General features: G+C 33.3%; 1 protein-coding gene across 1 annotated transcript; it reads right to left on the reverse strand.

The window, feature by feature from the left end:
* Positions 1 to 1,772: 1,772 nt before the first annotated feature.
* Positions 1,773 to 16,554, reverse strand: LOC143071990 (uncharacterized). Its single transcript, XM_076246738.1, has 8 exons — positions 16,381 to 16,554; positions 12,689 to 12,799; positions 11,335 to 11,469; positions 10,119 to 10,169; positions 7,403 to 7,513; positions 5,651 to 5,800; positions 3,067 to 3,132; positions 1,773 to 1,851 (listed from the first exon to the last, which is right to left on the reverse strand). Exons 1-8 carry the CDS (start codon positions 16,472 to 16,474, stop codon positions 1,820 to 1,822), a joined length of 750 nt encoding a protein of 249 aa, XP_076102853.1. The 5' UTR covers positions 16,475 to 16,554; the 3' UTR covers positions 1,773 to 1,819.
* Positions 16,555 to 22,181: the final 5,627 nt, after the last annotated feature.

Genomic DNA, 22,181 nt, shown 5'->3' on the forward strand with positions numbered 1-22,181 from the left:
TGGTCGTATGTATGTAAATATGGTCTATATTTCCCTCCTTTATTAAGAGCACCACCATGGGTTATGGTGTAAAAGAGGACATTTAACATTTTGTATCTGTACAGATTTAATGTGGGCAAATGCCTACACTGTTTCCAAGCCTGACCGTGAATGTTTTTACAAGAGAGTCAACCTTCACCAAAATCAGAAGTAATAAAACCAGGACGGGTTCAAACCGAAAGATTTTGAAAGCAGCTATTAAAACTGTATATCTCACAATCAGATGACAATACGAATGTTAAAAATAAGGCGTGGGTACTTAAATTTAGTCATGACTTCGTGATGTCTGATTTAGTAACAATATATTATACATGTTATATATCAATAAATAAGTAAAATTCATCGAAATCGAGTTGACTTCTTTTTATTGTAGAATATAATTGAATTTTTTACCAATCTGATTGTTTGAATCTATCAGATTGGTTGAAGCTCAAAAAAAATAAAATACGAAAATTAATATTAATTATAATATTGCATTACATAAATGGTATGCAATTTGCAAGCAGAGAGTACCAAGTTACTCGGAGCCTTCAGTTAATATAAGTTATTATGTAAGGTTATCACAGTTGCGTTTTCATGTTGGAACCATAGATTTTACCTTCCTTCACTAAAACAAAATGTTTAATGTAGTTATTACGAATTATCAAAATTTACCATCTGATTGGTCCACAACAATTCTAATATGACGTCCTTATTACGCTTTGTAAACAAAGCCGTGTTCTAATGAGCACAAAATATGTTTGACACATGCGCACGAACTTACTGTTTGTATTTACTTTATTTCCATCGTTATCCTTTAAAATACATACATTTAAGCAGCTAACATAAACTCTAGGATAACGCTACTTCATGATAATTGCTAATTGTTCTTAGAATTTCGATTTGGTGTTTTAGATTTCTCCAACCCAAAGAAATATTTGTTGTTTCGCTTTGTATTTATCAAATGACTAAACTAGGTTGACCGTTACTGCAATGTCATATGAAATTGTGATATCTGCATTCGCTTATCCAATAGTAAGGTCAAAGAAGATTAACAGTGCACAGTGTACTTACTCGTACTTAACATAAATGGTGAAAAAAAAAAAAAAAAAGTTTCGGATACAAGTTATTGAACAAAATGGACAATGAAATCTTTCATAACTAATGAGAATGGAATACCGCACAACTGTTTTATTTCGTGGCAACAGTTCGCTTTGTTCCGGGTTTTGTGATGTCGTCTGCATGAGTATGTACTCAAATTGATCATCCAGAAAGAAATACAAAAAGGAGATCGTGTGCATTTGTTTAACAGTACAGATAAAGATATAATTCGTAAATGGTCATCATTACACAAATGAATATCAGTTTTAGTCTGCGCCTCAGCTGATGACGCAACACAATAAAATAGTCTTCACGATACTTAAAAGTTTACTATTAGAGAATCGATTGTCATATCAAATCACGTTAGATAACTCTATATTTTGAAATAAACTGGTTAAAGGCATATTTGATATCATATTGGAATTTAACCACCCGTGTTAATGTCAAGCGATAGCACGGCATTCCCATGGGTTATGTAAGATTTTTTCTTTTTCCTTTTTGTTTAATATATTTTATCTGAACCATTTTTATAATATCACCACTCATGTTATGTACGACATAGTAAGATCCAGTAAGTTTCTTTTATTGCAATACCATTGTCCTATATAATAAGTTTAGTTAAAATCGTCTTGACAATGAAAATAAAACATGGATAAAATATTGCATTTAATGATTTTGTTCATCACAATGTTAATTGCAATTATCTGCCGGGGAATGGTGGCGCCAAAGTACCTGAAACGAAAATAATCTTAATGTAAAATATGTAAAGCGTTTAATATCGCCTGTCCGGGTCAAAGTTTATACCAAATTACTATGTAATGAATCCAAGCAAGAACAAATTTACTGGCTTGCTGTCTATATGTAACGTACAAGATCAAAGGAAATTATCAATTTTCGTGAAGAAAATCATAAAATACTTAATCTAATTATACCAATTGTCTTTTATAATATACTATGTATTTGTGTTTCGTTTGTCCTGTCTCGCTATGTATTATCTTAATATGTTTGTATATATTGTCCTCTGGTACACAAGTATGTGTCTGAGGTTATGAATAAAATCTTGAATCTTGAAATCTTAGGTCGAACTGCATCCAAAGCCGGCTTATAGTATTTATGGTGATGTCAAGCTGGAGCGAAAGGGGGTACCTAATTTGTGAAATCAACTCTAAAATTTTCAACCCACATCTGATCACACATCTCTGAAATTTCCCAGCCAGATTTTACGCATGTTGAAGTTGTGCACCTGCTATTATAGATTTTTTAAGAATTGTTTTCTCATTTATTGTAGAATTTGGAACTTGGTAATTTTTCAAAATTATGAAAAAGGGAACACGTTTTCATCTTTTATAATTTTTAACCCCAATATCCAAAAAATGTTACAGAACTATTGTTCCCATGTTGACCATCAAAGAAAGAACCATTGAACCAGAATAGGCGGCTTAGTCAGTACATTGCACTCTTATAATTATTAAAAGATATGATAAGAACTTGTCCTTGTTTGAATTCATCTTTTTAATTGTTTATTTCATTTTACCATATACTAATTGAGGTAGAATGAGAAAAACTTACATTTTATTCATGATAGACATCATATTTAGAAATACAATTTAACATTGTTTGTGTTTAAAGTTTGTTGTGCAAGATTGTTGTAATACTATTGTTACGTGTACTATAATGAAGGTGAGCTTCGGCCATTGATTAGTAGAAATGCACTCTTTTAATCTGTTTATATGTACATTGTAGGTAAGGTCATCTAAGTTGACAATGTTGTATCAAATTCAAAAAGTAAAACCTGGCACCTTGTGACCGAACCCCATTATCCATTTAGTTACGAGTTTGTGAATACTGTTTGAATGATATCTCTTTGAATTATGCGTATTTGTCTTTTAATTAAAGATAAGTTATCTCAATTCACCTTAATATGTTCAAAATGCGAGCAATACTTACCTGAACCTGGAACTTGTGGGGCGAATAATGTTGGAACTGGAACTATATTTGGTTGTGGTTGGTTACCTATAGTGTCATTGTAAAATATTAAAACGTATGCGTTTAAACATTGGATTATGATGGTAATATGAAATCATTCAGTTACTGTACTAATCGTTTTTTTTTCCACATAATAAAACAAACCCTGTTCATGAAACAAAAAGAACGTACACGATAGTTGTTACGTTTTAATTGTATAAGGCCAATTGAAAAAGAACATGTTATATCTATCTGTTTATGCGTATACTAGTTTATTGCTAACAATATCATTCAAAAGTATTTCATAGTTTGGCCTTTATGCCCGCGTCACACTGTTTCGATTTTTACGCCGATGGCAACACGATTATGGAAATTTTCAAAATCGGGACTGATCGTATCCAGATCGGGCTATTCGTGGTGCCATCTTTAACCATCGTAGAACTATCGGCCACTTTTTCTAGCCTTCAGGGACAACTTCGGGAAGGGTTCTAAATTTTTTAACATGTTAAAAAATCCCCGAAGGTGCATCCGATGTTGAGGGTTCTTATTGAGTTCGTATCACCATCCTCACCATCGTAATGTCACCTGGAATGCATCTTTGAACATCGTAATTCATTCGTGTTTCCATCGTTTCCATCGGGCAGGTTTGACATTACGATGTCTACACGAATGAATCACGAAGCTACCCGAAGGTCTAACGATATCAACACGACTTCGTAAAGACCTTGTAATCCCGTCGTGTTTCCATCGAATAAAAGTACGAAGGCGACAAGATGGAACTACGACGGCAATAAATCCAGCTACAGTAAGTTAATTTTCGAGCTAAAATACATTTAAAGTGCCATGCGCGTTATGCACTGGCCAGTTTAATACGACAGTTAAGAAAGACGTTCACAAAACATGGAGCTCATATCATATGATTCTATGAAGACAAAAAAGGCGACAGCGTTTTTTCTATTAATTCAAATGGAACAAGAAGAGCAGCTATTACAGGCTCATGATTTACTTTTACAAGTAAAACATTATTTTTGTCAATTTTTCATATCAAGTAACACAATGAAAATCATAAACGCGCCTCGTACACCAACACTGCAGGTACACGTATATAGGCAAACCAACTTTTTCTTCATTCTGATTTTTATGTATCATCTAAGTTGTTGTCACACGAATGTTTACTTCATAACCATTTTGTTTTCTATATGTCATATTTTGCCGCATTTTTTGCTTTCCCCACATCCTTCCCTTTGTCTATATTATTATGATATTCTCCTGGAAAGAGCTCTTTTTGAATAAAATGGATCAACGAACCCATTACATTACCTTTAAGATAGATCAATAAACATCGGCATAATTATGGGTGATTATTCAGACTAGTGCACACATTTTACAGTTCAAACAAGGCAATGACGAGCGTGGCATCGCCTCGTATGTAACATATTGGGGACAAATATGGACACTTTATTTGTATATGACACATGCAGAAAATGGTAAATTGAATATGCATATTTGATACATAAACTATGTTTTTTTTAGAAATCAACCAAAACATTCAGTAACTGGAAATACCTTTTATATTGTCTTAAGAACCAGGAGGTAAAAAAATGAGCAACCAATTTCCTGTGTATTGTGCTATTTCAAGGAGAAAAAACAAGTCCATCTGCAAGACTTTGACCTTTGGCCTTGAACGTAAAAAAATGTCAGATCATTTAACAAGGAGGAACAATCTACCAAATGTGGTTAAAACCTTTTAAAGCATATTGGTTTTAGAGTGTCCACAAGGGTGATATTGCCTTGTATTACAACTGCCACTGTGACCTTGACCTTTGAACTTTAAAGTCAATAGCGCTTAAGATATTCTTAACGAGTAACACCATACCAAGTTTTGAGCATTTTGGTTCTAGAGTGTCCATAACAATTTTATCTACACACAACTTACGTGTAGTAGGCGAGGGAATAATAAACTAAGTTTTATAAGAATTAGACAAAAAGATACATCGTATGGCCATCGCACCATCATCGTAATCCATCGTGTAGCCTTCGTAATCAATCATGTAGCCTTCGTGATCCATCGTGTAGGCTTCGGCTGAGATATGAAGCTTATATACCCGTCTTCGGTTAACCTTCTTATGTCCATCTTTTGCTATCGTATATAATTTCGGCACCATCGTATAGACTTCGTTATTCATCGTACTTGCTTCGGTCACTTTTTGGTATTTTAACGAGATCGGGACCAACTTCGTACGAACTTACAATTTTCGCATTCGGGTGTCCATCGTATATAAAAATCGGGACAGTGTGACGCGGGCATTAACAATGTCTTTCCTGTGCCAAAGAAAAGAAAACCTTTTTGTGTCGGACAAGAAAAGTTTTACTGTTAAATTTCTTTTTCTTTTTTGATCAATTGCTCGACGTTTCACTTGTAAACAAAGTATTTTTGTTTGTAGACAGCCAGTGACAAATAACAAATATGAAATTTTAAATAGTGTTTTTTTCTTATTGAGGATTTAGAGCTCTATAATTGAGGTTAAAAAGCAATTTATGTTACATTAATGTTTAACTTGCTTACCACTGCTACTGCCATCAGAACAGAAACCACAATATTTGTTACAGTTAGTCTCTGCCCAGCCTCGATATTTCTGATCTGTACAAGTACTTTTTTCGTATTGCTGACAATTACTTGCTAAATCTCTACATGGTGGCGCTGGTGTTGGGTTACCTGTTAACGATATACAATGTATTTATTGATATATTACATCGGTTGCAATGAATTACAATGATTTCCTAAATAAGAAATCAAGCAAGTCCTGGACAATTTAACAGCTGTACGGTAGAGAAACGATATTTTGCAACCACACCTCATGCACGCAATTGTCCGACAGACGGAGTTATTTATAGTATGGGACCACTGTCCATGCGCAAACGATGTGCCTCAGACTGACGAGTCGCAGAAAGAAGAAACGAGCGTCTGGTGTTCATCATAATTAGTCTGGTATCTTTGATGATTTTCAACCATTTTACTCAACCATACAGAATACTAGAATTTTGATTATGACAAATCTCTTTTGTGTTGATCTTTATCTGCTGCTCGTATTTACTATTGATTTGATTTCTCTATCTTCTATAAGTTTAACTCTAAATTGGAAGGGGTCACTAAAGAGCAATAACTCTTTTAAAAAGTTGACTTTACAATTTCGGCTATGTTGACTATTTATTTTCTGTTTACAGTTTAACTTATAAACCAAAGTTTTTACCAAAAAATGAAAAAGATTAAGAATCAACTTAAAGGCCAATTACTCATACAAAGAGTTGACTGACGATTTTGATGATTTTTGCTCTTAAAATTTCTATTAAGCGATGACAGTATTCAAATTGAAAGACAAAAACGCATAATTGAATTAAATTGTCTTGTAAGGACAATAACTCTGATAAAGAGTCGACTAACGATGTTAAACTTTCTCTTTATCTATTACAGTTTTCAAAGTAAATTGGCAAAACCGTTATAAAAAGGCAATAACTTCAATTAGTAGTCGATTTGTGATTTCGACTTGTTACATTACTTGTAGATCTTATCTTGCTGATTAGTTTTGTTATTTAAATTTAAAGTCTACCTTTTTCGGTTTTCAAGATAATAAGCAAAATAAAGAATTGAAACAAGCCGTTATTTCATGGCTATAATTTATACAAAGTCGACTGACAATTTTGAAGGGAATAGCGTATTTTAAGATAAAAGACAAACAATCCATTTTATGTTCTATTATTAACAATATCAGAAATGTTTGTTTGCAAGTGGGGTCATCGGAATTTCAAACAATAAAAATCGATCCTGGGATGATGATTGTGGCTAAATTTGGCTCCAATTTGCACGATTTGCGAAACAGATCAGAGGAGAAGAATTTATAAAAAACACCATAAAAAACGTGTATGACCAAATGTGAAACAATCAAAAGATAATAACAATGGCGTTATTCATAATACAGGTTTATACATGTATCTGTCATTTACTTATCATTTCCAAATAGTTATATTTTTTATTGTGTCCCTTTCCTAAAGTGTGTTAATTCATAGGAAGCAATCTTATGTAAATGAAAATACCCAATTCCGTGATCCAAACGGCTTTTTCTAGATTTAACTTCAAAAGGAAACCTAAAAAGGGGGAATCCAATCGGTTCGTTATCTCTCTTAACCAACTCCCTCCCCCATAAAATCAAATGGTCGTCCCCTTATCTACAACTTCTGCATTAATGACATAAACTTATCTTTCTCTCTATTTGTGTATAATAATTATTTAGTTAAATGTTCCAAACTGTAGGTGACTCACCATGACAGAATCCACAATAAAGCATACAGTTTTCCTTTGCCCATGATAAAAAATTTCCTGAACAAGATGTTTTACCATACATTTTACAGTCATTTAGCTTGTCTAAACATCCTGAAAAGGATTAACGTACATTAGAAATGTCTGACACTTATAGTATAGTTTCAAAAACAGCACATTATAGCATGCCCCTAGGACAAGGATCGAGACACAGCGATACTTCAGTAAGAATAAATCTTCCGAGTTAGGAGAATATAGTTTTTTAATTACCATTTTGTATAGTATGCATATTATCATAAGCTAGTTTTGAACTTGAATATATTGTGAGCTAGAATCTTTTAAGGAGATGATTTAAAACAATTTCAGTACAGTTTAATTAAAACGAACACGGTTAAAAGTCATGCAGCAATAATAAATAAAGAACATTTGCTGTTCGGTGTGAGTCAAGGCTCCGTGTTGAAGACCGTACTTTGACATATAATAGTTTACTTTTATAAATTGTGACTTGGATGGAGTGTTCTCTCATTGGCATTAATACCACATCTTCTTGTCAAGGCTCCGTGTTGAAGACCGTACTTTGACATATAATAGTTTACTTTTATAAATTGTGACTTGGATGGAGTGTTCTCTCATTGGCATTAATACCACATCTTCTTGTCAAGGCTCCGTGTTGAAGACCGTACTTTGACATATAATAGTTTACTTTTATAAATTGTGACTTGGATGGAGTGTTCTCTCATTAGCATTAATACAACATCTTCTTATATCTATTTGAAAGCAACCGATCAAATAATATTAATGCTTTTTAACATTTCATTAGCATCCAATGTAAATAAATATATGAAGTTATTGAAATTCGTTTTAGACTTTTTCAAGCAATGTCGTAACCTAGAGGGGACTCCGACGCCGACAAGTAAAAGAGCGAAAAATGTGTTGCAAGGAGATAACTATAGTATATATGGAGACCCAAACGTCTTATTCTTTTCATGTGTAAACTGTAGGTGTCATTAGTTGATGCTGAGAGTAATAAACTAGAGGCTCTAAAGAGCCTGTGTCGCTCACCTTGGTCTATGTGAATATTAAACAAAGGAAGCAGATGGATTCATGACAAAATTGTGTTTTTGTGATGGTGATGTGTTTGTACATCTTACTTTACTTAACAGTCTTTCTGCTTACAATTATCTATATCTATAATGAACTTGGCCCAGTAGTTTCAGTGGAAAATTTTATGAAAATTGTTAAAAATTGACTATAATGGACAATAACTCCTAAAGGGGTCAACTGACAATTTCGGTCAATTGACTTACTTGTAAATCTTACTTTGCTGAACAATATTGCTGTTTACAGTTTATCTCTATCTATAATACTATTATTCAAGATAATAACCAAAAACTGCAAAATTTCCTTAAAATTACCAATTCAGGGGCAGCAACCCAACAACGGGCTGTCCGTTTCATCTGAAAGTTTCAGGGCAGAAGATCTTGACCTGATAAATAATTTTACTCCCTGTCAGATTTTCTCTAAATGCTTTGGTTTTTGAGTTATAAGCCAAAAACTGCATTTTACCCCTATGTTCCATGCTTAGCCATGGCGGCCATCTTGGTTGGTTGGCCGGGCCACCGGACACCTTTTTTTAAACTAGATACCCCAATGATGATTGTGGCCAAGTCTGGTTTAATTTGGCTCTGTAGTTTCAGAGGAGAAGATTTTTGTAAAAGTTAACGACGACGGACGACGGACGACGGACGCAAAGTGATGGGAAAAGCTCACTTGGCCCTTCGGGCCAGGTGAGCTAAAAATGGTTTAAAATTGACTATAAAGGGCAATAACTCCTATAGGGGTCAACTTACCATTTCGGTCATGTTGACTTATTTGTAAATCTTACTTTGCTGAACATTATTGCTGTTTACAGTTTATCTCTATTTATAATAATATTCAAGATAATACCCCAAAACAGTAAAATTTCCTTAAAATAACCATTTTAGGGGCAGCAACCCAACAACGGGCTGTCCGTTTCATCTGAAAGTTTCAGGGCAGAAGATCTTGACCTGATAAACAATTTTACCCCATGTCAGATTTGCTCTAAATGCTTTGGTTTTTGAGTTATAAACCCAAAACTGCATTTTACCCCTATGTTCCATTTTTAGCCATGGTGGCCATCTTCGTTGGTTGGCCGGGTCACCGGACACCTTTTTTAAACTAGATACCCCAATGATGATTGTGGCCAAGTTTGGTTTAATTTGGCCCAGTAGTTTCAGAGGAGAAGATTTTTGTAAAAGTTGACGACGACGGACGCCAGACGCCGGACGCCGGACGCAAAGTGATGGGAAAAGCTCACTTGGCCCTATGGGCCAGGTGAGCTAAAAGAAACTATTAGCTGCTTTGCAAGCACAGTTTTCTACTCAAAATTACCCATCAAGGCGAAGTATAACGATTTGCTAAAGTGTACTTTTAATTCGTTACAGTAATATTTATAAAAAAAAAACGTGTTTATTAGTTAAACTATAGCGATGATTTGATTAATTAAGGTTCACTGAAAGCTAGATTTCCACTTTACAACTACTACAACAAAATACACAGAAACTGATATATATATATACCAAAATGAATACTAGTATTCATTTTGAAGATTGTACGTATAACATATAGTTTGATCAGATTGGATTTAAGTTTCAATGAATATAATGAAAAACTAAATTAAAAAAAAACAGTAACTTACTCGCTGGAGGAACAGTAGTTAGCTGACTGTCTTTTATTCTTAACTGCTCGGCTAAAAGACAAGTTCAGAATTAATACATAAAGATATATTTGCACGTTCAAATATGACTTGCATGTTAAATTGCAAGAGATCAAATTTTCTTACTTCGTACATTTTAAGACAACTATTTTCATTGTTATTTCAAACAAATAATCATAACACAGTAAAGCTATATATAATACAAACAAATTATTTTATAGTTACAAAAAAAATAGACTTTTTTGTGGCCATTTTACAGGTACAGTAGATACTTTAGACGGAGATTTTTTAACGAAAATATTAATAAATTAATTTGTTTATTATTCTTTTTTTAAACTAAAGTTTAGGTACATTTGAATAGTAAATTCAGACACAAACACGCAAAGCGTTGCCTCTACAACCATGTGTAGACAAATGAATGCGAACAAAAAATGAACGCGACTATAACATGGCGAAGAACATTATCATCCTCAACGACATGCAAATAAAAAAGAATAGCAGATAAGACAATTGCTAAGCTACTTAACAATTATTCATTTTACAGTGTATCAACTCTATATCAAGTAGACGAAGAGGGACAACATTCTTGATTGCGAAAACAATTAACAGCGAAAGAAAAACAAGCTGAAATGTGAGGTCTAGTAACTGCTACGTAATGATACCCCCGATATCAAATGACGGTAAATAAAACATAACGATGGAAAGCAATTGATGTGTCAAAAAAATGGCATACAGCATTACATGAACATGTGATTTTTTATTCCAAATTTCACGATGATTCGAAATGACGAATATTTTATTCATAATCAGTATGTGCAAGAATACATATGAAGCATGCGGTTAACAAGGAGTGCATGGGTGATTGATATAAATACAAAACAAACAGTATATTAACATGCTCACACGAAGCTTATACCTCATGTGAATGACATGAGACGAAAATTGCATACAAAGCAATAATATTGAAAAAAGTATTCGGTAAACAGGAACTTGAATAGCATTGAATCTGTAAAATGCAATTAAGGGACGGACAGAAACTCGGACAGATGTTAACCACTAATCTTACTTTCGCTGCCAAAATATAAAAGAAAATGACAGAATAAAAGATTATCAGCACAATTTCAAATGTCTTTAACAGGCTGAAAGACCTAATAATAATATACAAAATACTAGAATACATATTAAATATATAACTTACGTGTACAAAGTCGGCAGTAGTAGTAACAGTTATCATTGGCCCATTGTTTGTATCGCGGGTCAGAACATGTAGATTTGGGGTATTTCTCGCAGTCAGTTTTCTTGTTTTCACAAGCTGGTGCTGGAGTTGGATCACCTTAAGGTAATAAAACTAAAAGATTTACAATTTGGATATATAATATTAGGTCAATGTCTGAAAAATTTAAACTTGTTTGTATGCATGATGTTGAGAAACTGGGAAAGGGAAAGGTTTTACCAAGGAGGATGTCACTTTACATGAGCAGCTATTGGAAGTCAACAAATATTTACCAGTTTGAACGATTATTTTTAAATTAATACATTGATAGCTATTTAAATTGTTATACAAATTTCAAACTTATTTTCATCCCTTACTGAACCCCTGAATGTGGAAAAAGGTGTTCCATGATGAAATTGACTTTGCACAAAATATAGCTGTGTTACTTCATTTAGGAAATGAATACAACTAGTTGCAGTATACAATATTAGGTCAATGAAAGAAAAATATAAACTTTTTTGTATGAGGCTGAGAAACTGCATGGGGAAGAGCGAGGTTCTACCGAGCCCTTCCCCAGTTTTGCGCCGAGTACAAAAAAAGTTTATATTTTTATGACATTGACCAAATATTGTTTTTATACTGTAACTTAAACTAATACATTGATGGTTTTTAAAAAGAATTGTAACACAAATGTCAAACTTATTTTCATCCCTAAAATCAACCCCTGATAGTGGAATCAGTGTTCCATGATGAAATTGACATTATACAAAATAAAGCTGTGTTATTATATTTAGGGAAAAAACACTAGTTGCAGTAAAAACAAGAATGTGTCCCCAGTACACGGATGCCCCATCCGCACTACCATTTTCTATGTTCAATGGACCGTGAAAATGGGGGAAAATCTCTAATTTGGCATTACAATTAGAAAGATCATAATTATCATAGAGAACATGTGTACTACGTGTCAAGTTGAATGGACTTCAACTTCATCAAAAACTACCTCGACCAAAAACTTTTACCCTAAAGCTGGACAGACGGACGGACGAACAAACGAACGGACGGTACGACGGACGAACGGACCCATTGACCAGAAAATATAATGCCCATCAATGGGGCATAAAAATTATATCAGTGCCTCATTATGGAAGGTCTCATTTTATTCAAACCGATGTATAAAAGTCTATATTTTTTTTCAATATCGGACGATTTTGAGATTTGAGATTTTTCTTTTTGATACTAGTTGTTCGTACATTTAATTTGGTAATAAATGCAACAGGTTTAAGTCCCCCAGCAATATAACTTAATTTTTAATGTAAAAGAAAAAATTTAAAAGTCATACCTTTACAATACCCACAATATCTAGCACAGTTCTCACGTGCGAACGCCTCATATTTTCCACCACATGAGTCTTTACCAAAAGCTAAGCAATTGTCCATTTTGTCTGCACAGTCTGAAAATACAAATAAAACATATTGGAAAATCATTTACTTAGAAAACCTTGACCTTAGGTTAAATATCACCATCCCAAAACCCTAAAAGTAAAGAAAACAAAATGACCATCTTTTATCGAATACTAAGATAATAAAAATGAAAGCGAAGCATAATGTCAAAATATCAAATTATTTTGTGAAAAAAACTAACCAATTACAATGAACAACCTGTTCAGTTATTGTTTCAGGCGCATAAAACTTCGGCGGGGTTTTACTAGTACAAATTAATGTATGTATGGTCAGAGATGAAATTTAAAAACAATTATGCAGGGAAATAATAGTAAGAACCAAAACTATTTCAATAAAGCGGAATGCATATGGTTAGCAATTTCGCTTCCTGCAAGACACACGACGGTCATTTTCGGGAACAGGGAAAGGAATCTACGACAAAAGGAAAAGTGATGTTGATTTTCGGGATACGGAAAGCCTATAACAACAAAAAGACATTGCAATGACAACAAACTATGTTGATACATAAACACCATACGCATCACTGAAGAGACATTAGTTGTCAAAATGCGTACGTGGCGCAGACAAAACGGCGCCGTTAATGTTTCCAGTTCATTAAGGTAACATTTTATCTTTAACAAGCGGAGATGGGGAGAGATCCGTTTGCGCAAAAAATGCGTCCTTTTGCGCCACAACTTTTTTTCTCCAATGCTACGTTTGCGCCACCTGTTTTAAAATTACATGGTATCATTTGCGCCAAAAATGAATTATACGATTGCACCAATTAGAAGAAATGTCCCTTGTTACTAACTTATCAATAGTAAGAAGGAAAAAAGAAGATTACGATGTGAAATGATTGCATGCAGTAATAATTAACCAGAAGGGTAATAGATGAATCGTAAAATGTCGTATAAATACGTGTAACTAGAATGCTATACAAAAGAGACAGATACTGTACAAGTTATATTTGTTTAAATTCAAATATGTTCTTTCGTCCAAATAGTGAAAACTATAAATCGAAGGTATAAACGTAATACTATTCATGAATGATTTTTAATTTTAAGACGACACCTTCATATTACCTGTTAAGAGTTGTTGAAATGCATATTATTATTTTATGAACAATAGGTATCTATTACACTTTACAATGTATATCAGTAGACAATTGTGATATTTAAAATATTTTTTTTGTTCCTCATTCTTTTTACGTGTACTTTGATATTGAATTTTAAGTTTACATAATTTTGGGTGTAAACTTGATCAAATGGCTCAAATTATTCTACAGAGTCGGTTATGGAAAAAAATGTTGTTCAATTGACATAGGTTTTCTCGGGATATAATGTTGTTGTAAACATAAACTGAAAATGACATTTGTTTTCTACTTAGACCTTGTGTGTACATTTCTATTAAAAGTGACAGAACGCTTGTCGTGTTGTGTGACAACTAACGAAGCAGACAATCAAGATGGCAGTTATGAAGAAAGTTTGAAATGGAAGAGACGAATTTTGTGGATTCGTACAACCATTGGAATAATTTTTAATATTACCGCCTTTATAACTGTGTGTGTAGTGAACAAAGAAATATTCATAGAAGGAAAAACTGCTGTAGGATTATTTATTACTATTGTAGTGTTTACTTTGATATCATACTTTGTTAGTGTGGTATCGGTATTGGTTGACGATGACAAGGATACCACTAATTCTCGTATTCTTGAGTCAATGATATTTTATAGACTATATGAAATAGAATTTGATATCTTGGTATTTTTCTATTGTCTCGTGTTATCAGACTGGAAGATGACAGAGTTTACAACAGCTACAACTGTACTGGCCTGTGTTGATTTGGTTTTGAGTATTTTGATGCTTGTACAGAATTGTTACGAATTTGATGACAAAATTTATGCAATGTTTTTTATTTTATTTGCTATCTTGTTTCCACCACTTCCACCAATTTGTTTATTTATAGTAATAATACGTAGAAAATATTATTCATACGACTAAATAATAACGAAACCGAAGCTATTTTAGTCTGTCAATTTGTATAATAAACGTATTTACACTTTTGGCACTAGTATTCAGCTGAAATTTGTGCCCGAATGACCTTAGATATACTCCGAATAACCTTCTGACGTCAAGAAACTGCAGTTTAAAGATTTTATAAAATCAAATGTACATCTGATAATCATCTAATAACTTTGACATAGGAACAGAGAACAAGTGCACATGTATCAATATATGATAAATATTTCAAACATCAACTTACCATCAACTGCTTTTGCCATTAAGATAGTTATTGATTTTAAGAATGTTAGAAGGTGTGGTATATTCTTATTTTGAAACCTTGTCCACATGCTATTAAATGCAGGCTTTAGATAGTGTTTTTTATATGAATATTCCATTTTTCTATTTTTGTACCAAATACTGAACTCTTACCTTTATTTAGGGAAATTTTCAACTCTATTACTATCCCATATTTTATTATAATTACTTTAATTTATATACGTAGGAAATCAAACGAGAGGTGAGAGATACTAAAGGGACATTCAAACTTATGAGTCGAAAATATGTTGACTACTCCATTGTTAAGAAAAGAAAGGACTAAAGACGAACAACAGTACACACACAACAACATAGAAAACTAAAGACTGAGCAATACAAACTCAACTGAGTTGGAGGCGGTATCACTTGTAAGTAATTCAGAAAGGTATGAAGAAACTGCCCAACAATCAACCTTTGTTTTAAACTCTAGGAGTATAAGCTTATAGAGAAAGCCAAAATAATGGTTCATTTCATCAATATGCTAAATAAAATTGGGAATGGATATGGGGAATATGTCAAAGAAACAACAACCATACCAAAGAGCAGATAACAACGAAGGCCACCAATGGTCTTCAACACAGCGAGAAAATCCAGAACCCGGCGGTGATTATATTCATGGATTATGTACGTTTCCGAAAAAAAAATACTGGATACAAAATAATCGGAGAAAATAATATGGCAACACAAAAATGTTCATTAACAATCGTGATTAAAAATGATTCCTATCTCGATACTAAGTTGCTCTGTTAATTATTTGTTATTTGATTGGTTGGTTGTAATTTGTAATTAACAAAATAAAACGCTATACAAGAATAACATTTAAATACAATAAATTGCAAAAAAGAACCCCTAAAACATCATAATAACGTTCAAATAAACGTACTAGCAATTGATACAAGAAATATTATCTTGTTCTGCGATTTTATCATATTACATAAGAAGATGTGCATGGCATGAGTGCCAATAAGACATCTCTGCATCCAGGTCGCATTGTATTAAATGTCAACCTTTATAGGTCAAAGTATGGCCTTTATTATTCAATAAACTTGACCTGTCTATAGAGAGCTCTACAAGTTTTTCTTGTTACATTGGTATATTGTATACAAGTGTTTTGGAATAAATCTTTTAATTACTTTAGCTCCTTTATTTTGTTTGAGTTCGATACGAATGTTTTAAAAACATTTACCGTTCCAAATGTTTTGCATCTGTTTTATAACTTTTTCTGGTAACTGCTGACACGCAAGAAAATACTATTCTGTTAGATAGATACTCACTAGATGGAGATGCTGTGGTTCCAAAGAATAACTGAAATCCTTGGCCATAAACTTGGGTAAAGACAAGAGACAAAACCATTAATGAGGTACACATTGTGTATTGTTCGAGAAGGTCCAACAGAAAGAATGGCCAGGTAATAACTGCACTGGAACCTTCAAATACGATAAGATAATGCAACTTGAACTCGACCTTATGCAAATTTACGTGTGGCGTATATATGTGTGGGATATTTAGTGGAGAACTACACACTTGCACTTTCCTGATTGTCAGTAGTCTTGGTGTACATTTATTGCACCTACATTTATATTGTATTTTCGTCGAGAAACGTTCCATATCAGAAATATCTGTCACGAGTTTACTTCATGTCTCATATTCTTAATTTATTTCCTGCATACACATTTCTAAACCAATTGTCATTTGATTCACCCCATTATATGGGAAGACTCCTCCTCCCCTTCCTCCCAAAAATACACCCAAACTAACAAAAAACAACAAACCAACAAAGCCTTCAAACAAGCAAAAATACTAGTATTCAAATTAGATACTTAAACATCAAACAAGCAAACAAACAAACAAACAAACAATAAGGTTGTCTGCGAAGCACATATCTTTTTAAAAACAAACCGAAAACCGTATCTTATTTGGGGGCCACTTTTTAGGTTGTAATATCAAACTTCTATAAAAACATTATGTCCATGATTTTTTGAGATGCCACTTAGGCGAACACAGATATTTTTAAAGTCTAAGATAAGGCTTTAAGTTATAGAAATTTATTACTTCTTGCTAGAATTAAGTAAGTGCGTTGCAAATGTGTTGTGTAACCAAGTAAACTCCGTGCAACATGACAACATACAACTAGTAAAGTAGGATTGTTTAAGGTCGTGATTGCGTTTTCGACAATGTGTCCACGATATCATGTCAGTTGGCAGGAATTTCACCTAGACGCAAGCGTCATTACAACAATGACATAAATAAGATAATGCGTAGGTTCTAATTTTAATACAGAAACAATGTGTACCTAAGTTTTACAAACTGAATGGTATCTGTGATACTTTTGTCCTAGTTATATACCTTTACCGCCCACCTCATCAAGGTCATATAAAGCAATCTGTTTTGTTAGTCCATAGAACCTTGAGACATGACATTTTATCAGAAATATGAACATAACTGATTGGTTTATTATACATTAATAGTCTTGCAATTGACCGGAAACGGTTCGTTCTTTCATGCGCGTAGCTACGTTTACGTCAAAACGCCCGGGCGTACACTTGAATTTTGAAAATAAAACAAATAAACGACATAGAATAAGAAAAACTGATCAAAAGCACATCAGCATTGTGCTTCTTTTTTTAATGGATTGTAATTTTGAATAAAAGGGACTAAATTTACTAAATAGATCATTTAATATATTTGTTCGAATCTTTTGTAAAAGTCTGAATCCACTATGAACTGTTTATGATCAAAAGAGTATTCAGAGCAATATAATAATGCAATTATATCTTTAATTTTCCCGCATTTTAAGGATAAAATGTATTTCTTTCTGCAATTAATTAGTGGGCGCAGTTTGTACATTTTGTAATTTCTCGATTACATTAACTACTTGTCGAACCATCATCGAAATTTATGAAAATGTCGAAGAAGCTTTTTCTATGACTAATGTCTAAAGCTAAAATTTTGAAAGCATTTGTTTTTGTTCATTTTTCAGTTCTTTTCTGATAGACAGATAGCCGGACTCTTCTTTACGCAATAAATTGTTTTACATGCTCAATTTATAAACCGTCATAGATTGTCGTGAAATATTCTATGTTTTTTTTTTAAATCCCTTTAAAAGAATGATGCATTCACTTTTTGTGGAAGAAATCCTAGGTGTTCCAGATTTTTTTTATATTGCACCTCTTAGAAATATTTTTTTCCCGTGTTTATTAAAAGGTGCTTTTGTTGATTATATGCTTACTCACGGCACCATTTAAACTTATTTAAAAGTAATATTGGTTTGGACGTTTTCTCTAAAACCAATGACCATTAGGCTAGCTTCCAGTTTAACGCGATGAATAAGTTAACATATTACAAAATTTAACAAAAACAAAAAAAAATAAACCATTTATATTCAAAAGTATGTTGTTATCAATGATTTTTTACTGACAGGAATCCTTATGACATCTCATTCTCAATAGCTTTCGGGGGCTTCGTCCCTTACGAACTCACTACCAACAGGTGCTTTGACATTGAGCGGTTGGCACCCCTCATATCCCTCGCCAAGGATCAGGCGTACACGTAAAAATGACCCAGCTACGCCACTGTCTTTTAACAAATAAATATTATGTATTTCATTAATAAAAACATGTTTTATGCCTAAACTATCATACTATTATACTTAAAAGGGTATTGGCTACAAAAAAAAATAATACAATTTTCTTTGTTTCAATCATTCAATCTAGCGGAATCGAGAAATCTTTTGATTTCACTATTAGCAGTCAATTCGATCAAATGTCGTCAACGTTAGCCACTGCCAAGGTTGACAGGGGAGTAAACACAAATCACTTAGTTGTTTTTCCAACCGGCGGTCAAACCCTTGCAGAAGTGAGATGCCTGTTTGCTGCGCGGGATATACTAGTTCACAGACCAGTCAGAGCGGAAATGTTCAATACGATATTTCCTTTAAAGGGAGTGCCTCACAATTTGCACGTTTGCAACTACTCTTTGATGGTGGTTTGTTGTAAGGCTAAATTTTCGTCTCTTTCTTTTATATCCTCATTTTCAAGTAGAAGTCCAAAGTCTGACCTTCATACCGACTGGAATCTATCAAAGGACCTACATATTGTTTTTTGTAGTTAAATTGTCTCATACTGAACATGCATGAAAAATTTGCCACTGGACCTAAAGCAATCATAAATCAATAAATTAATCAATCAGAATAAGCTAAAACAACATCGGTAATATTGGCTTGCAGTTGTTAGAACAAAAGTTAATCCGTACCTTGATATACACACATACATAGATAAGGAGTGTCGGATGAGACTAAAACTTTTGTTTCCAATTATGGTTTCCTTGATAAAGGGGTGTTTTAAGCAATTGAACGAAGGAGTCCACATTGGATACTCAAATCGACGCCATCATAATCTGACTTGGTTGGCTGTTTTTTACTATCTGTGTCACAATTTGCGACATATATGGTCCACTTATCGAAAACAAACTTGTACAAATTAATAAAAGAATTGACTTATTGCTTATCGTTCAGTGGCAATCATTGGGGGTACTGCAGGTCGACAGTGGCTGCGTATTTGGACATCCATCATAGCTGTCGGACGGGAGAAGTCCATGATTTTTTTATTATAGCCAAGGCAATCCTTGGGATTAAAATTAAATAAGAAAAACAGATTTCTTAAATGACACACGTTGGAAAGTTATATAATAACTTCAAATTTTTATGGACGCCATTACAACCTGACTTAGTTGGCTGTATTTTACTATCTGTGTCACAACTGGCGACGGATATGGTCCACTTATCAAAACCAAACTTGTACAAATGATGGAAAGAACGGACTAATTGCTTATTGTTCAAGGAGGTGCTGCAGGTCGACAGTGGCTGCTTATTTATACATCCATCATAGTTGTCGGGCGGGTAAAGTCCAGGATTTACCATTTTATATAGCTTAGACAATCCTTGGGATTAAAATCAAATACGAAACAAATGTTTTTCTTAAATGAGATAACACAATAACAATAAAATTTAGGTCATTACAAAGTCGACAACAATAGAGGCATATATGTACATGTACAGGATGTCAGGGTTATAATTATAGATTCTTAAATTGATACAAGTGGATTTTTGGATTTATCTAAACGAGATAGTAAGAATCTGTTTTTCTAATGATTAAAAGAGAAATTGTATTTGTTTGTTAAACGAAAATCCCTTTCAAGAGCCTTCCAATGAAGTTGTCAATTTCATTAACACCTGTTAACCATATTGGGATTCCTCCTGTGAGCTGATATTGATTAGGATCCTTAAACTCATCCGATCACCGGTATTATATAGCATTTCTCCTCCCATGCATGAGTCATTCTTCCCCCATTTGGAAATTATGACTTTAAAATTGATAATTTAACTATCGAAATTGGATAAATCCGATAATCGACGAGTAACTAGGTAAGTTTATGTTCTATAATGATTATCAAATTAATTTTCATTTTTGATAACGAAAATCTCCTCGAGTGTCTTCTAAATTCTTCATTAATAACACCTGTTAGAACATTTTGATTCATCCAGTGAGCTGATGAAGGTTATAACCAGTGGACTTATCCAATCATTTTCGGAGATCATCGGTAACCACACGTTGATGATTTTTTTTTATACAATGGGCCTGGAAAGGTTTAAATTGCCACATTATTAGCGAAAGATGATTATAAGGAACATTTTAATCAATTTTCTTTAATATTTGTATCTTACGACGTTTCATTCTATCTGGATCTATCGTGTGGTAAGACAAGACAGTTAAAGCAACATGATCCGATTCCCACTTACATAATTTTGTCTTTGAAGCAGTACATGTTACTTTGTGTTTTGATATTTAAAGATAATGCGGATACAACCGACAATATTTAATGCAAATGCAACCTTTGTAACTTATTTCATTCCAAAGGGTACCCGCCTTAGGAGGTATAGTGAGGACAATATCCATCGAAAGAAAATATTAAGAGTTGTGTCAACAATGTTTTCAATGTTTTGCAAATGGTACCAGGATAGTTGTTTTTGAAAATACACTTATACACGTAGAGATGCAAGCCTAGTTAACTACCTGATTTCGTCGTTTAACATTTTATATGTTCCTGAATTTGAAATATTTGATTTTAATCTGAAGGAAAAGGTGTATAATACTATCCTTTGATGGAGAAACGTGGAAGCAACATGCTTCGTTTAGTTTTATATTTGAATACTGATTTGTTTGTTGTTAAAATATTTCAAAAATAGATGTCATACAAACCCTTAATAACTAATTGTTTAACCTAGTTGTCACCAGTTTGAATAGATTATGGATCTTCAAAATTTCGGATTTTCAAGATCTATTACATTTGTATCTACGTTTCCTTTTTTGTAGAAAATGCTGTCATATGAGACGATTCATATGCTTGTTCCAAGTCAGGAACATCACCAGTGATAGTCTTTATTCCTATTTATATGGGCTTGTACTAAAGGGAATCAGGTATAATTGAAAGCCTATCTCTACTTTTTTTTCACAAATGACGACACATATGTTCTAATTATTGTAACCACACCCACATTCCCGTTCTTTTGACCTCGAATGTGACCTACAGAACTAGACTTATCACCTATTTTGTACTCACATGAACAATAAGACGAGTGTTACGTGTGATTACCATTTTCCAGGGGACATGAGATCACCCAAGGTTTGTGTTGCACAGTCTGTAGATTAATGTGTTGTTATTTGTGTACGGTTTGATTAATCTTCAGTTTTTAATGCCATGATATTCATACTCAACATGCCCAAGTGATATATCAGAGTTTAAATATATCTCAAGTAAATTGTGATAAGTTCACACTATTATAGTTGGTGTGTTTCCATATGTTTTAGTTTGTAACCCGGATTTGTTTTCTCTCAATCGATTTATGACTTTTGAACACGAGTACACTACTGTTGCCTTTTTTATGCTTATAAATTCTTTAATGGTAACGTAGAAGTTCTCCCAGTTATTCCATAAAACTATGATCAGAAAGAATTTTGGAGTAAAAGGTACCTTCTACTTATGAAATTATTGTCATAAGTACATGCTTTTTATTACC

Source organism: Mytilus galloprovincialis, chromosome 4 (genome assembly GCF_965363235.1).
Source record: "Mytilus galloprovincialis chromosome 4, xbMytGall1.hap1.1, whole genome shotgun sequence".
In the NCBI taxonomy this organism is placed as follows: Eukaryota; Metazoa; Mollusca; class Bivalvia; order Mytilida; family Mytilidae; genus Mytilus; species Mytilus galloprovincialis.

Coding starts and splice junctions, on each gene's coding strand:
- LOC143071990 (XM_076246738.1), bottom strand. CDS start 16,474: ATGTGTACCTCATTAATGGTTTTGTCTCTTGTCTTTACCCAAGTTTAT. Junction 11,470..12,688: donor ATATTGTGGGTATTGTAAAG/GTATGACTTTTA, acceptor TATTACCTTAAG/GTGATCCAACTCCAGCACCA. Junction 1,852..3,066: donor CCCACAAGTTCCAGGTTCAG/GTAAGTATTGCT, acceptor TTTTCGTTTCAG/GTACTTTGGCGCCACCATTC.